Source organism: Wolffia australiana, chromosome 11 (genome assembly GCF_029677425.1).
Source record: "Wolffia australiana isolate 7733 chromosome 11, ASM2967742v1".
NCBI lineage: Eukaryota > Viridiplantae > Streptophyta > Magnoliopsida > Alismatales > Araceae > Wolffia > Wolffia australiana.
Window position 1 is genome coordinate 301,675 of NC_135845.1, and position 16,818 is coordinate 318,492.

Sequence of the window (16,818 nt, forward strand, 5' to 3'; positions counted from 1 at the left end):
ATATTTTTTTTCTCAAATCCTAATTTTTTGTGTTTTATTAATTATTCAGACTAACCCTTTTCACTCAGAATCATTGACTCCTTGGTGTGAATTGGATTTTTATTATATCTTCTTGGATTTTCAACTGATACATATATTAGGTAAATTAAATTGTGATTTCTAGATTCAAGGGTAGAAAAAATAAAATCACAAGGAACACCATGAACCAGTAGCCAAATACATAAGGAACCTAAGCCGTAATCTGGACCTAAAAAATAGCCAAATACATACAAGGACCATATAAGCTCTTTTAAGAGTCGGGTCAAATAAAGGCAAGAATTATGGAAAAAGACACAATTCAATTTTTAAAACTATATTTATAAATATTAAATAAGTGATGATGCAAGGAGGATATAAAACCACCCTAGCCCTCCAAACCCCTGAAATTAAATCTAATGCATAGGAGATACATGTCACTTTCATTTGATCTATTACCCTCTCTTTTGTATATCATATTGGCTTTGTGCTCAAAGAAAATAAGCCTACTGTTTATGATTTTTTTTTACACAGTCTTGTTTAAAATAGAGTGTTAGAGAGAGTTCCATTTTGATCAAGATTCTTGGGAGAAAAGGCACTGATGGTCATAAGGGAAAGGGACAGTGAGGTTTGGGTGATCTATAATACTATTTTAGTTTTTACTTTCTCACCTTTCTCTCTAGGAAAGTGTTCCATTTTATAACTTAGATGACAAGCTTTAAAATGTCAGCAAACACATCCAAAAATTGATATTGTAGAAAATATTTCAATGTTTCCTGCCCATCGCATGCTACTGCACCACTCCGGCATTGTATCACCTACAATATCTGCCCCCATCAGAGAAATTTCCCTCAAAATACGTCACAGGATTACCAACCAAGGGTATTTTAATCAGTTGTAACTGATTTTCTATTACAAAAGTTTTAAAAAAATTCATGAAAATTCTATATAATTTGTTAGTGTTTTTTTAAATAAATAAAATATGTCTGGAGATATTAAATTACTTTTAACTTGTTTAATTTTTTTCAATGAATTGTATTCCTAAAAATATCTAAAATTATGATAAATATACAATAGTTGTAAATAATGGATAATACATTTCAGCTGAAACTCTCTCTTTACCTGCTTTCTTTGTATTTTTCCCTTACCCTATACCAGAAATAATTTTATAGTTATTTTTTCATAAACAGATACTTTAAAATTTCATTTTTTTAGCCCTAATTATGATTTATCAACTATCAACCATAATTTTAAGATGAAGATGGGCCTATATCGCCCCATCAAGGAGAAACACATGGGCCAACCCCCTCATTAGGCCCGAGGAAATTACATTCATTCAAGTGATAAGAATCTAAAAAATATCTAGGTTCATAGAAATTTGAGTCATCCATCCAGATTTTGAGATCAATGGAGATAGCCATCCACATGGTTAAGTACCTCGTAGCAGGTATAGGATCATAAGAATCAAGAGAATCAGGCTAAAAAAAATGGCATGGTTAAAAATTATTAAAAGTGGAATGATGACATTTTATTCATGGAATGCCTCAAGTTGATCACCGGTTTTTGGTGGTCTTCCTTATTTTATTCAAAAAAATATATTCATGGAATGCACTTATATTAAATGTCTTTTCCTCTCTCTCCTCTCTCGGGCGAGAACTAGAAGCAACTAGCTGCATGAAAGATTCTCTTTTATTGTTCTTCATCTTGTTTTTGAGTATAAATGAAGGTCCATTTTGATCTTCATATTCTTCAGAGAAAGAGAGGCTTTAAGTGGTTCAAGGAGATAGAGCTCGAACTGATAAATGGAGATATTTGAAGCAATTGATAGCAAAAATAAAGAGGGTGGCAAAAAATGGGCATTGGATTCTTATAAATTTTTCTATTGAATGAAGTCTGAGAGTTGAATTCAAATTTGTCTCGTCCTCACCTATCATCATCCCTTAGTTAACCTCACACAGATGACCAAGAAAATGACATATTCATCACCATTACTCAAGCTGCTATGATGATGATGATGACAACAACGACGATTTCCCATTACCAGGATGAAGCTTGGGTGAAACTAACTGGAGGTCTGAACCAACTGATGTTGAAGAATCAGCAGATGAGTTGTGGTTAGGGCTGAAATGCCTCTCGAACCTAGAACTAGCTGGTTCCCCTGAAATGCGCTAAGGCGCAGCATTTGACAAGACATCTAGGGGTAAAGCACTGTTTCGTGCTGGCCGCGAGAGCCGTCCCACTATAAGGGACCACTAGATCTTGGTTAACAAGTGTCTTACACTCTTCTTCTTCAGGAAAAATTTCAAAGTGATAATAGCCTCAAATATATAAAAATCTTAGGGGAGGAAGGGGTGGCATGAAATGTAGTTTAAATAAACTGCAGCCCTCTTTAAGTAGTATGGGCCATGGGGTACTTACTATCCGGTAGGAAGATTTTGGGTTCTTCTACAGAGGAAGGAAGAGAGGGGAAGGGTTTAGCAGATCAGCTCAGGCGGGAGGACGACGATGGCTTCGTCCCTATCGGCGCGTTGGAATCGCACATGCGCTGCCGATCCCTGTTCTTCGAGAAGCCTCTGCTTACCTTGGCGGCGGCCGGCGAGGACGTTCTACCGCGTATTTCCCGTTAATAGTGATATGGGCATCTCAATTCGGGCTTTGCAGAGCAAAAATGTGCCGATAATCGTGGTGGGTCGTTGTCAGAGCGATGGAAATGACGCCTCATTGACTGAACAAGGCGAGGAAGACGAAGCTCGGGCGGCCCTGATGCAGCTTTTAGAGGAATGCGGAGCTTTGAGGGAGGATTCCTTGGAAATCGTCTCCAAGTGCCCCAAATATCTCGATATGCTGATGGGTAACGTAAGGGAGCTTGATGAGAACTCTCTTTGGGGTTCCTGGGCGGAGGATAAGGGGGTTGGAGAAGAATGCGATTCTGGGCTTAATTTCCGGAAGAAGGTTTATCTGATGGCGAAGAAGAAAGGAGATGAGGGTGTTCTCCCTTTCCTGGAGAGTATTGGGCTTAAGTACTCTTCGGCTGTTCATATTTCTGGGTACATGTCGTCCAGCGACCTCCCCGAGCTCATCGATAAGGTGGCTTAATCCAATTATATGCATTTTACGTTTGAAATAATGTTTCCCGATGTTGATAGGTTAGAAATTTTCCTTCTGAGAATCATAAACTGCGGAGGTGACTGTATTTTGGTCCTTGGTGTTGGTGAGAATATCGTGATGGTAGTGGATTTCATTTTCTTTTAAGCCATTTTTATCTTTTTCTTTAAAAACAGTCCGACAGTAAATGTATTCACCTGCCAATTTGGACTTGTTGTCATTTGCAATTGTTTAAAATTTATTTTAGTATAGCTTTTATTTTACATACAACGCATTCCATCAAAGTTTCGAGAAAATAGAATACCTTGATATCATTCATTAAGGTTGTTCTCTCACGCCCTTATATATTTTTTAGAAAGTTGTGATCTTTTACTTATGCGTGGATTTTACTATAGGTTAAGTTTATGAAGGAACTGTTATTTTCACGCAGTGATCGTCAACCTCAATTAGGAAAAAGTGCTCGTAGAATGATGATGCAATTATCAATTTCTGTTGACGAAGATATCGGGAAAACCTTATCTTTCTTTGAGAAGGTATGCTGTATGAGTTTGTTCGTGGATATTCGTTTGAAAGTTTGGTGTGCAAAAGTCACATTCTCATTAGTTTTTTACTTCCATCAGATGGAAGCTAGACGAGGTGGTCTAACCATGTTACAATTTGAAGACACATCTTTGCCCTGCCTGGTTGAATCATTCCCGCATCTCCTTTCATGTTCTCTTCAAAGCCAATGGAAGCCCCTCATTGAGATTCTTGAGACAGTTGGAGTGTCTAAGGAGTTCGTTAAGGATATTCTCCTGTTATTCCCTCCCCTTATTTTTTATGATACTGAGGGTGATCTGAAGCCGAGAATCCGCGCATTGAGCAAGGTAACCATACCATTATCAAAGAATTAATCTCTCTCTCTAGATGTGGTCATATCTCTTGCTCTCCGAGGGGCAAAGCTTTTTTTCTCAAGGAATTCATCGGTGCACCAAATAATATATTGAGACATGTTTTCTGAAAACAAATAGTAATCTAAGAGATAGTTATTACTTACCAATTGAGGTTACTGGTGATCAAAATCTGCCTCTCCATTCATTCCTTTTTTTGTTTATTTCCTTGTTTCACTTCCCTTGCATGCGTCGAAATTTGAAAAGCATCACTATATTGATACTCTATTCTCATTTCCTGAATGAAATGAAACCCACTATCTCATCGTTACATATTTCATCTGTATCGGCACTTACCCCAATGATTAATTCGTTATCAAGCCAGAAAACATTTAAAGTGGGGTATATCGCTTGCACCCATATAGTAATCCTTTAAACTTTCCTCTGTAAGAGATTTTCTTCTCTTATATCTTCGATGCTTTTTGATCCTGAAGTTCCCTTATCGCCTAGATGGTTATTATGCCCCACGTGAAAAAAATAAATGAGTAAAAAATTGTCATCTCACATGTTGATTCAAAGCCAATACTTGCGTGCAGTTTGGCGTCGAGGGTAGAGAAGTTGGCAAGATGCTGGTTCGATATCCTTGGATTCTTTCCAGATGTATTCAGGAAAATATTGAAAAGGTTTACCATTTCTTATTAACAGAGAAGGTATTTCGCCTCTAGCTCATACCTTTGAAATGGGTGTCCTGTGGCTTTCTTAATTCAATCTTAATGCTTCAGGTCTTGAAATCAAGCATCGACCGTGCTGTCAGAAGTTGGCCCCAGATTTTGGGATGCTCTACTGGCAGGTTCAAATCTATGATCAAACAGTTGAACGATCTGGGTGTCTCAAACAAGATGCTCGGTAAAGTTATAAGCAGAAGCCCCCAGCTTTTGTTGAGAAAACCCGATGAGTTCCTCAAGGTTCACACTCAATTCCTTTCTCAAGAGCTGCCTATGTTACCAGATTTTTAATCAAAACCCTCATCCAATTGTTCGTCTTTGCAGGTCGTGTCTTTCATGGAAGAGATCGGGTTTGACCAGGAGAAGATGGGTCCAATCTTATGTCGCTGCCCAGAGCTGTTTGCAGCAGACGCAGATGGAACTCTTCGAAGGAAGCTTGACTTCTTTGCTGATTTTGGGATATCCAGCCCCCAACTTGCTCGAGTTCTCAGAAAGTATCCAGAGCTGCTCCTCCTCGATGTTGATCGCACCTTGCTCCCCAGGTCAGACTGCCATTGCATTGGGCTGATCAGTTACCTCACAATTTAGAATTAACTGACTTATCTCCATTTCTGTGCAGGGCGAGGTTCCTGATGAAAGCAGGGCTGTCAAGACGGCAGGTGGGGGCCATGGTATTTAGATTCTCACCTCTTCTGGGATACAGTGTGGAAGAGGTGTTGAGGCCGAAGCTTGAATTCCTAGTTCATGCCATGGAGAGGCCAGTGGGTGAGGTCGTGGACTATCCCCGCTACTTCAGCTACTCCTTGGAGAAGAAGATCAAGCCCAGGTTCCGCCTTCTCCGTGCCCGCAAGTTAGACTGCAGCCTCAAGGACATGCTCGCCAAGAATGACGATGAGTTTGCTGAGGATTTTCTAGGCCTCACCTCCATGCTACTCCTGCCACCGCAGCAGCCATTGCCTTCTCTATCTGAGAGTGATGGTGTGGACATTTCATGACAAAGAAATGTTCGGTCCAGGTTATGAGAAGTGGTTGTCACGCTGACTTGTTTATTTTCAACCAAAACATGAAGCAAGACAACACAGAGAAATGAAGTGTCCTATTTACGCAATATTTTGATCAATACTCGAGTCAAGATTTTTTGTCCCCACCACCGAGAACAAATGCTTCACCCTACACGAAGCACTGAGCGATCTCAACCCTGTGGTGTTTGCTCAGATTGCTTCTCATTGTTCTCTACAGGCGTATGCCTCTCAGGATTTTGGACTGTTGGACAACTGTTCGGCTCCATTGCTCCTGTAGTATACAAGTATATTCTTCGTAATGTGGCAATCCTCCCCTGAAAATTACCTGATAATTTTTTCAAGATGAGAAGCTCATTTTTGAGACACTGATTCTGTAGTATTTTCTATATGCATCTTCAAAATTGTGTGAAAGGGTGAAACTATCCACGTCAAGCAGTTAATACTTGAGGTTTATAGGCTATTCACATGGTTTCCTTCTCTGGTGATTGTCGTTATAAGGTGCATGGTTCACTCACATGATTATTATGTGACTATTTGCGCAATATTCTGGTTTACATCCTGAGAATGTCTCAAACACGTCACTGTTATCTGATTCTTTTTATCTTAATGTGTTGATATGTTAATGCCTGTAATATGTCAAAGTTTCATCAGTCGGAAATATATTCTAGACTCATATTTCTCACGTGTTTTATCTTTTTTTTTCTATTCTGTGTAGCTTCATCCTTAAGCTGAGCTGTTAGTGACTCAAAGAATATATGCTTGAAATAGTCTGTGCACTAGTTGCATTGACTCAATATAAGAGCATAGAGTCTGAACCTGATGAGATCGTGAGATTGCCTTTCTCATCATGGAATATGTAGCAAGAGATGAGAAAGGCAATCTCATAGTCGCTTGATACTAAATTAGTGAGCGGACGCTCTTTCTTTCCAGAACTCATTCATTATCTCATTAACGACTTATGATAAGTCTTTTATTGTTGAGTCTCTCCATCATTGCCATGCAAACAAGGCCATGGTCCCATCGCAAACCAGTCTGTGGGCAGCTGTGGCCAGAAGCACCCTAACGTCATTTCTGCCTGCCAGGAGAAACTGACTACACAATGGAAACATTGACCACTGCCTGTGTGTTTTTTCACAATTTCTGCTTGCGAGGAACATTTTGCTCAGTGTTATTGTTCAAAAAAAAAAAAGCTTCTCAGTGTTTCTGCAAATAGATGTAACCATCCTAGGTGAGGTCAGCCAAAAATTAGAATCAAGTTTTAGATGTACCCATCCCTATCATGACGTTCTTTCTGCTGGAAACTAGATTTTTAGACCCTCACCCCCCCACTTCTTGACTGCCAGCAATCGCTTCCTCCCTTTAATCACCTCACCAGATATTCAGCCAGCTCATCTCCAATCGATCCTTTCCTTTCCCTGATTGATCCCTCCAATGAAGCTTATTCCTCAATAGGAACATCTATGTCCTTATGAGAAGAAGGTTAGAGATGATTAACAGTATCATCATTTTATTCCATCATACATTCTTCTACAACTCAAAGCATGTATGTGGCTAGATCTTGGCGTATCCTCCTTTTAGATACTGCCATAAGGTAGGCCTTGAGGGATGGTAACAACTCTGGAAACTCATGCTTTGGTCTATTTTATAGCCTTAATTGTTGCCGACAAAATTAATTTCCTCTCGTCAGAAAAGTTGATCCACCTTTATCTGATAAACTTTGCTCTTTATTCCATCCTTTTCTCCCTTGAAATTTTTGGACTGGTTTGTCTGATGTTCAAAATCTTCACTAGCTGTTCATTGTTCCAAACGAGCGTCGTAGCTTCAATAATTTCATTGCACACCCATGATAATTATCACCCAATTCCATTGTTATGAAAATCTTTCTAATGTGTAGACGAATGTTCACTAAGACTGGTTTTCTAGTTTTTCCCGTACTGTTGAAACAAATATAAATGTATTTTTAGCTATGCCTAATGCTAAAACTTGGAGGCTTCTCCTCAAGATATCTCTAGAAACTGGAGTGGTCAATATTGTTTCTTTTCCACGCATAACGGATGCAATTAGAGTAATATATGCATATACATTCAATGTGAGAAATAGATATTTTCCCTATTTTTCCACATCTTGCATACTGCACCATGTATTCCGGAAAAGCTTTAGGTTCTCATTTCTCAACGAATTGTCTAATAAAGAGTGATATCTTCTTTCACCACTTAGTCTCTAATTGCTTACAAACTTATCAGGGTTATAAATTGTGATGACTTATCAGCATTTGCAAAAATGCTTGGGTGCTTTCTGATAAAGATGAAATCAATCAGAATACTTTCTCTTGGACACAAAATTAATGCATGTTTCAAGAGCCGTAAGTCTACTTTTCAAGGTTATGTAACCAAAAAACCAACTTTATCCGCCTTTCAGCTTGTAAAAGTATCCAATCCAAAAAAAAACAGAAGCACTGACAAGTGAGTATTCGCAAAAGAGTGAAAATTTCTGTAATTATGAAGTATACGCTAATGCATTAATCGGAGGTACTTGATAAGACTCCACACAAAAATCTGAGTACATCTGTGATTTCCAATTTATTATCAATCGGGAAATTCTACAAAAATTGGTTCAGTCGTGGAACCATGCGTATGGAATGACAATATAGGAATATATGAGAGCAAAGGATCGACACCTTTCTCATCCAGCTCTGGAGGATCTCTGCTGTTTGCCCACTTTCCGTAAATGGGTTGTTGATTGTTTCTGTTGGATTGTTGCTTAATTTATTTTCGCCCTTCCTCTGGTCTCTTCTTTGTTCAAATCCAATTGTGCTTCACTAATGTGTACAGGTGGGGCTACTCTTGATTGTTTGATAAATTCCTATGATGTTCTTATCATCTCTCTCCTCTCCTAAAGACAAATTGTCTTCAATTTATGAGGTAACTGCCATTCCAATGACGCTGTTTTCCTCAAATTGTGGCCGGTTCTACCGTTTTGTTAGAAATTATAGTCTATCTGTGGGGAATCACATAGACAGAAAGGCTTTGGGAAAAACCTGCCGTTACCAATAATCAGAAAGATTATTCATTAGAGGATATCAATATTATTCCTGACAGTTTTAAGGAGATTTAATATGTGAAAAATTGGATGAAAAGAAGAAACTGAAGATGGTAAATGCAATTTATAAGCTACTGGACAGATTTTCTGGGCAATTTTGTATGGTGCACGGTATTTAGGGGATGGGCTTGTAGTAATTTATCAAACCGATCAATCGGATAAGTTGGAAATCTAACAAGGTCAATGAGTGGACGATGTCTTTCATATACTGCTAAAACAGGTGTCATGTCACCCGAAATGTGGTGAGAACTATTATGACTGAACTCTATCCATGGCAACCGTGTCACCCGAAATGTGGTGAGAACAATTATGACTGAACTATATACATGGCCACCATATCACCTGAAATGTGGTGAGAACTATTATAACTGAACTCTTCCCATGGTAACCATGTCACTCGAAATGTGGTGAGAACTATTATAATTGAAATCTACCCATGGTAACCATGTCACCCATTGGTTAGGGCATCCTGAAGAAAAACACAAGGGATACAACTCGTACTTTAGATTCATTACTTTGGTTTGACCATCAGTTTCCAGACGATACAAAGAGCTGATGTAAAATGAAAATAGTTGATGTAAAATGAAGGTAGTTCTTAATTTTTCTTGATTGAATCTCTTGTAAGGCAAGGAACTACAGTAGCATTTTTTCATATAAAAAAAACAATCGGATCTTAACTGTCCCCATTGATTTTATAACAAAAAATAAAGAAGAAAAACATTTTGGAGAATTAAAATGCAAAAAATATTTTGAATAGTAATACTAGTGTAAAATAATGGTCATTGTAATGACCCACCTAATTTTTTATTACAGGAATATCACTTAGTCAGGTCAACGCCTCTTCTAGTTTGAGGGAAGTCCCTTTAAACTAATAAAAAGACTTCTAGACAGAACCTCCAACAGCATAGACCTAAGAATACCATAAAGCTGTTCTGTTTGCTCCAGAAGAATCATGCAGAAGGCTGTTTGATTGCAATAAAATATACATATTTACTTTTTTTCCACTGCTACAATGATTTAATTTTGGCATGATGAATATGTAACTTAAATGATCTATTAGTTTTGGTTAAAGATAATTTCGAGATTTAATGAGTCTTTCTGACTCGATTAAGGAACCAAGTAGTTTGGTTCCCAAATCAGGCCAAAAGATTGACTTTCTAGTGAAAAGAGTGGTGAATGCTAATCCAAGAATATAAAAAGTGGTTTTAGATAATTATAAGAGAATGTAGATCTGAGGTAAATTGTTTTTCAAGAGTAAATTGAAGCGCTCACGCGATCACCCTGATCCAACGATCACGACAGCGAGGTGGACTGCGCCCACCTCTGATGAGGTCCTCGCCACGCACTTCATCAATGCACTTGTTAAAGGTGGGGACAGCTCCACAATCTCTCCACCATCATCATGCGGGGGGCTAGTGTGAGACGTTGACGCAAGCACTTCTCCGAGCACCTGCAAGGTATCACTAATGTATCGTTTCCTTTCCTGCACATGGGCGTGGACGAGTGGGATCCGAGTGTAATTGGGATATTTATACTCGCTTGACGCCTATTAACATTGATAAACACTTGACTTTATAAATAAAATCCCCTTGGGTGGCGTCCAGGGCACGGCTGGATTGGTCTACGGGCACAACTGCAGGGTTGGCCATACCCGGCACCGTGTTTTTTGCCAATTACAAAAAAAGAGTAAATTGGGGCAGATAAAAGACATGATATAGAGATGTTGGTAATAGCATGCATCAATTTTCTATGCATTTTAAACCTGTTATTGGATGAAAGTTCATAATCATCATGATCTTTCATGGGTGTGTAAATGCAACCATGTCATATAATTTTGGAAACTTTCAAGAAATAACTCAAATGGCTAAGAAGAGGCTGACAGAATCAGCTCAAGATCTAGGGGAATTTCACTCCAGAATCAGACTTTCTCCTTCCCAGCCTACTGAGATTGGTCAAGGTTCTGTGGTGTCGTTCCCCATTATTTACCTCTGCAAATAGATTTATCAGTAAATATATTCAAACATATGAATGGTAGAGAATCAAAAGATAACACTACCCATAAATTTTGAGGAAAATCGAAGTACTTGAGAGAAAGATATTGTAAGTTTACTCCAACACATCTAGACCATTGATATTCAAACATCCATTTTTAGGGTGCCACGTCCTTGAAATACCTTCCCCAGATATGTGGTCTTTTCCTATGGTAAAAAATGATCTAACTGTGGTCTTTCGCATGTTTTGCATGCTCATGAGAAAGATGAATGTTTTTTTTTAAGTTAACATCTTATTGTGCCACTTTTATGTTAGCAGCATTTTTCAATCATTTGAATTGTCCCACGTGCCCCATGAGAACTTAATAATGCATAGTGAAGCACGCAACATTTATTCTAAAAAATGAAATTTTTATGTCGCCTTGTGTTTTCATGTATGATCACATTAATTTTGAAAATATCTAGGGAGTTTTTATTGTTCCTCCTGTCCCTGAAAAGCTATAATTAGATGACTACTATAATGGTTTTCTCATTAAGTCATAATGATTCCTTTAACCATGATAATGGTGTGCCCAATCATTGGCGAAAAATGAGAGAAAGCAAACGGCCACACGTGATGAGATGTAATTTAAACCCAATATATTTTGTATATCCATAATTATTTTTAAAAAACTATTCTGAATGCTTATGCATATATATATTATAACTTTCAAATTTTATTTCTCTGTGAATAGGACATAAAAAACTATGAAGAAATAATAATAAATCATGAAATATCACAATAATTATGTAAGAAATAATTTAGTATTTAATGCATGGTATTAATGTGTTAATCATCAGGTTATCAAGATGATAGTTTAGATTTTTCAATAAAACTTAGATAGCACTCTCTCAATATTTTATTAGACAAGGGATAAAAATAAAAACAGGGTGGATTCTCAAGAGAATTCTCAAAATGTATGGAAGCACAAGAGTAAACATGAAAAAGACACACAGTAGGAAATTCAAGAGAAGACTCAAGAGAAGGAAAAAATCTAAAAGGAGAAAACCCATTGTTTTGTTTTTTTCTTTAATTGATCATTTATTAAATGTGTAAATATAAAATATAATTCTAATGATGAAATGCCTCAGAAAACCTCAAAGTAAAGAGAATACAGATAATGTGAAAGATTTTCCAAAATACATTATAGTCAAGGTGTCATTATTCATGTATATCGGGTAGGAGTGTAGGAACATCAATATGACACCAACTTTGCTTCTGACAAGAATGACATGTCTTTGGAGAACCCAACATAAATGTATCATTGAGAAGATGAAACGTAGAAAAAAGCAAAATCACTATGAAAAAAGAAGATGTCATTGAGATATCATTTAAAAATGAGAGAGATAAATGGACTCGTTATAAGTAGTAATGACTAAGGATGAAATGAGTTCCAGTATGGATAAGTAGCATGGGTTAAGTGATTTAAGGCCGACGATGATGAAGGTGTTTTGAGGAAAAATATAGTCAACAAACAGTATGGATCTCCCGTTAGTATCTATATTTAATAAATTAAATTATAATTAGGGTATAGATTTGTGAATCTTTAAATCATAAATTAAATATTCCCATCTATTTGACCCATATTTTTTGTTTCTCTTTAATTTTTTTCAAAAAATAACACGAACGTTGAAACTCATTAGTCACAGACAGAAAAACTAAGTTTAAAAGTACATAAGTTGCTTCTTAAGATCATAAATATTTCATCCTTGGCATCCCAAATATATTCCACAATAAATTCTTTCTTTGATGAACATGATGGAGGATATAATGACAATGGTTCATTTGCATGCTCATTGAGAGGAAAATAATTTTTCAAGAAAATTCGTGGTCGAAGGTTATAATGGTGTTGATAAGAAAAATTTTAAAATTTTCATTCATTCAATTCTTTGAAAATCTTATCAAAATTCCAACATTGAATAAATCTTCATACCAACCCTCAAACAAAATTTTATTCTAAATCATTTTAACAATAACTGGTTCAATAAATTCTCTTTTGGCCATCAAGGGTGCCCCAAGCATAAATTCATGATATTTAATTTTACCTACGAATCTTTTCTTTTCAATTTCATTTTATGTGCTTCTGAACGAATATTCATTAAAATATCACCTCAAACATCCACGGAAAGCATATGAAAATAAGGACTAACTTTAAAATATTTTTTGGAAAAATTATGTTGTTAAATTTTCCTCCAAAAATTCATCAAATAAAGGTTTAATACAAGTTTCATGCTTTTAATATTCAATCAACTCATTCAAATATAAATCATTGTTACTCATAAATGAAATTTTATTTTACAACATAATTCCAAAGGTAAATTTTATGGAGAAATATAGTTGTAAAATAATTAGGATATTTTCTCCAATTTATTTTATTTCTGTATAAAAATCAAGAATGTATTTTCCATGACTTCCTTTTCTCCTGCATTGATCATGATTTTGTTTGGATTTCATGCTTCCTTTCTCTTCATCTTTAAATAGCTCTTCTTTAATCAAATACACACAAAAAATACTGTATAATTTATTTTCCATACCTCCTTTTTAGTTATATAATTGATTTTTGTACGTACACTGAGAAATAGATTTGTAAAAATAATTTATTTCAAATAACTTATTCAGTTGAAGGTAGATTCAGCACCATGTTTAAAAGTTTTCATAAATATAATACATTTATAATTGTTAACATATTGATGATTCATCAACGAAAAATTTTAATGGTATATCATTTTCAGGATAATCAGCAAGTATAATAGTTTTATTATGATTTAAATAATAAAATAAAAAATATTTTAGGATAATGTGTAATAGTTTTAAAAATTATAATTCTCAAAATATTTTGAAAATATATAGGCGAATAAAAAATTCATGTCGATGACTTCAAATTTAGAACTCCATGGCTCATAAATCTCATTGTATCCATCATTGAGCTCAATGTATTTATCATAAAATATATATTCATTATATTAGCAAGGTAAAAACATTTTTATGATTTTTTTTTAATTTTTCTGGTCTCCCTTAAGTTTCATGCCATTCTAGCAATCCACCACATGGATATTTTAGGAGAGAGAAAATCAGCAAGAGAAAAAATATAATGGCTCAGATGCTCCAACTTCACAAAAAGATGTCTAACAATCAAGAAAAAGTTCTTTGTGGAAAATTTTCAGTTAGTTCCACATCCTTGATAAAAAGGCAGCTTGGTATTTTTTATTTACAATCAGCAGATTAATTTTCATCAAAATGTGATTAGCGGACTGATTTTCTCATTCAAATCTTGTTTAGGTATGTTCTTGAATTTCAAGAGTGAAGTATTGGAGGAGTAATCACAAAATTTACAGATGTGACATGTGAGGATGAATTTAGTGTGATCTTCATCTTTTTATGACTCACGTCTTCAATATTTTCATTGGTTATAGTCCCTAATAGCATAGATTTTCACCATCGTGCATGCCACCACGTACTGTGCCACTTGTTGGTGCATATCCCCCTCGTTTTTGTTGATACCAACAGTGGTAAAATCTCCATCACTTGACCCCTCTCCCCCCCGTGCCAATGCATTCGAAATTTGGAATGGTCAAACTCATCTACTCACTCCATTCCTATCGCTGCCCATAACCATCATTTGTGGTGTCAAAGCGACTACAAATGTATTTGTTTAGAATTAATTACTGTTTTCTACTCTCAAATTCATTTAAATTCCTAAATGTATTTAAAAATTTTGAATTAATTAGGTTGATTATGAAAACTATTTTCTAATCATTTTATTAGTATCTGAACTCATTTTCACTTGTTTATTTTATTAAATTTGATTAAATTCTGTAAAATAAATAAAAATCATAGAAAAAATAACAATTAAATTTAGATTTCACTTATTCAATGCTTGATCAATGTAAATTTTGCCCTTAAATGTGTGCTCATAAAGGAAGTTATTGATAATTTTCAACAAATCAGAACCCTTAAATGACAAAAATAACCTTAAATTATGGTTTATCAAAGGGAGATAGGTACGAGCTCGTAAAGCCCACGTCTAGTCTTACGCCTAAACAATCCTCTTTCATGTCTGAAAATGCTGAAAGTTGCAATGATGAGAAAATTAAGTGACAGTACAAAAGTAATGGCCCTGATGGATGACTGCTTACGAAAAAGTTTGGGACATAAAGAACGTTGGATAAAGTAAATGAGGATGTCAGAGTGGCTCCATGTTTTCTCATCATAGGAGATGCAAGACCATCTGCAAAAGAGACTAGTTGGATTGAACAAACAATGTAATCGAAAAAGAGATTGGGTTCCTGACATATGGGCAAATGCCCCCAACTCAATAATCCAAGTGTTGGTCAGAGTGGGGAAAATCAGTACCTGCACCAAAGGTAGATGCATGATGGGAAGAATAAGAAGCATGGGTTGCATCCTGTAGCTTCATCAAATGATCAAATGACCAAGCATGGGTTACGGATAAGCTTTGTCAGAGAAATATACTCTATTAAGTTTGTCAAACTTTTCCCAATAGCTGTCAATCATACTCATGGTAGTGCTCACATGAGGGATAAAATTGGCCATTATGCACCTGACTCTAGACCTGACCATCACACACACGATCATGCAATCAACACCTCGACTGCAAGAAGACAGCTCTTGTAGAAAGAGGATATGGTATGGGCATGGTACCAGCGGTGATCCAAAGTCACTCATTCTCAACCTCTCTCATTCTCACACTCTTTCACTCTCTCACTTGCTCTCTCTCTCCCTCTCCACTATCAAATTATTGAACATTACTTACACCCGAGGTGACATTCAAATGAAGTCTAGTTAGATGAAATGAGACGACCAAGTGGACCAAAGGCGAGCTAAGTAGGAGATAGGCAGACCACTTTCAGTGGAATATCTATATATAGGAACATCATATTTTCTAATTTTGACATCAAAGCATTTTCTATAAATTCACTTAAATCATTTTTAAAGATTGACATTAACTTTTACATTGACCAGTCAACCTAACCCCACCGAGACCAGATCAAACATCAGGTCTAGATTTAGGTTTTACTGGATTGAGACCGGGCTGTGTTCATGGGTGCAGTGTGCACAGGTTGTGCACATCTAGGCACTGGGCACCAGAACACAGCGAGGGGCCATGTATCATCTGCCAATGCATTAGGTGTGCATCACATGCAAGTTCATCATGCGCCACTTGTGCGGGTGACGTCAATTTGAATCTGAGAAGTTTCAACACAGATCCGGATGATAAGTCTGGTTATGGGCAGCAATTGTAGCACAAGTGGAAATGGAGAAGATTGGAAAGTGAAATGCACTGTCCCTGTACCAGGAGTAAGATTAGAAAGGGAGAATCGCCAGAAATGACCGGAAGACTAAGCCTGACATGCCTTTGATCATGATGGCGCATAAAGCAGATGTACCAAAAGGGCAACATAGATCAAGGCTGATCAAGATAGAATTTCCAGGAATTGGAAGAAATGGGTTGGTATGTAGCAGCTGACGTCTGTGTATCTCATGCCTTCATTGATGTATGTTATGCAGAGATGAGTTGAGGATGGTAGGGAGTGAATGTCGAAATTGGACGGTGCCACCACAAGCAGCCCTATTCTGGCATTGATTCTCTTGTATATGTCTTTGCTTACTAGCCATGAGAGCCCGAAGGGACGCCAGAAAAGTGAAGTTGACTTATGTTAATATTCTGCAACATTACTGGAATGCATATATAGAAGGAAAAATTTTCAGAGTATTAAGAAACATCTTGGAGGAAATCCTAGAAATAATTTGAGATTTGAAGGGGGTAGGCCCTTCAATGTCTGGAAGAGAGACGTGAGAATGGAACGACATGCTTTTCCATAAGAATAGTATCACAATGGAAAATATAAAAGATAATAGGCAAAAAAAAGGTTCAAGAGTTCGTGTGTGCCAATAAAACAACTCCATGTTTATACGTCAAAATCGCCCATA

General features: G+C 36.5%; 1 protein-coding gene across 1 annotated transcript; it reads left to right on the forward strand.

The window, feature by feature from the left end:
* The first annotated feature begins 2,420 nt into the window (after positions 1-2,420).
* Positions 2,421-6,147, forward strand: LOC144709480 (Mitochondrial transcription termination factor family protein). Its single transcript, XM_078583050.1, has 7 exons — positions 2,421-3,102; positions 3,516-3,653; positions 3,741-3,986; positions 4,586-4,699; positions 4,772-4,954; positions 5,039-5,256; positions 5,334-6,147. The coding sequence occupies exons 1-7, from the start codon at positions 2,521-2,523 to the stop codon at positions 5,707-5,709; spliced, it is 1,857 nt and encodes a 618-aa protein (XP_078439176.1). The 5' UTR covers positions 2,421-2,520; the 3' UTR covers positions 5,710-6,147.
* Positions 6,148-16,818: the final 10,671 nt, after the last annotated feature.

Coding starts and splice junctions, on each gene's coding strand:
- LOC144709480 (XM_078583050.1), top strand. CDS start 2,521: ATGGCTTCGTCCCTATCGGCGCGTTGGAATCGCACATGCGCTGCCGAT. Junction 3,654..3,740: donor CCTTATCTTTCTTTGAGAAG/GTATGCTGTATG, acceptor TACTTCCATCAG/ATGGAAGCTAGACGAGGTGG. Junction 4,955..5,038: donor AACCCGATGAGTTCCTCAAG/GTTCACACTCAA, acceptor TCGTCTTTGCAG/GTCGTGTCTTTCATGGAAGA.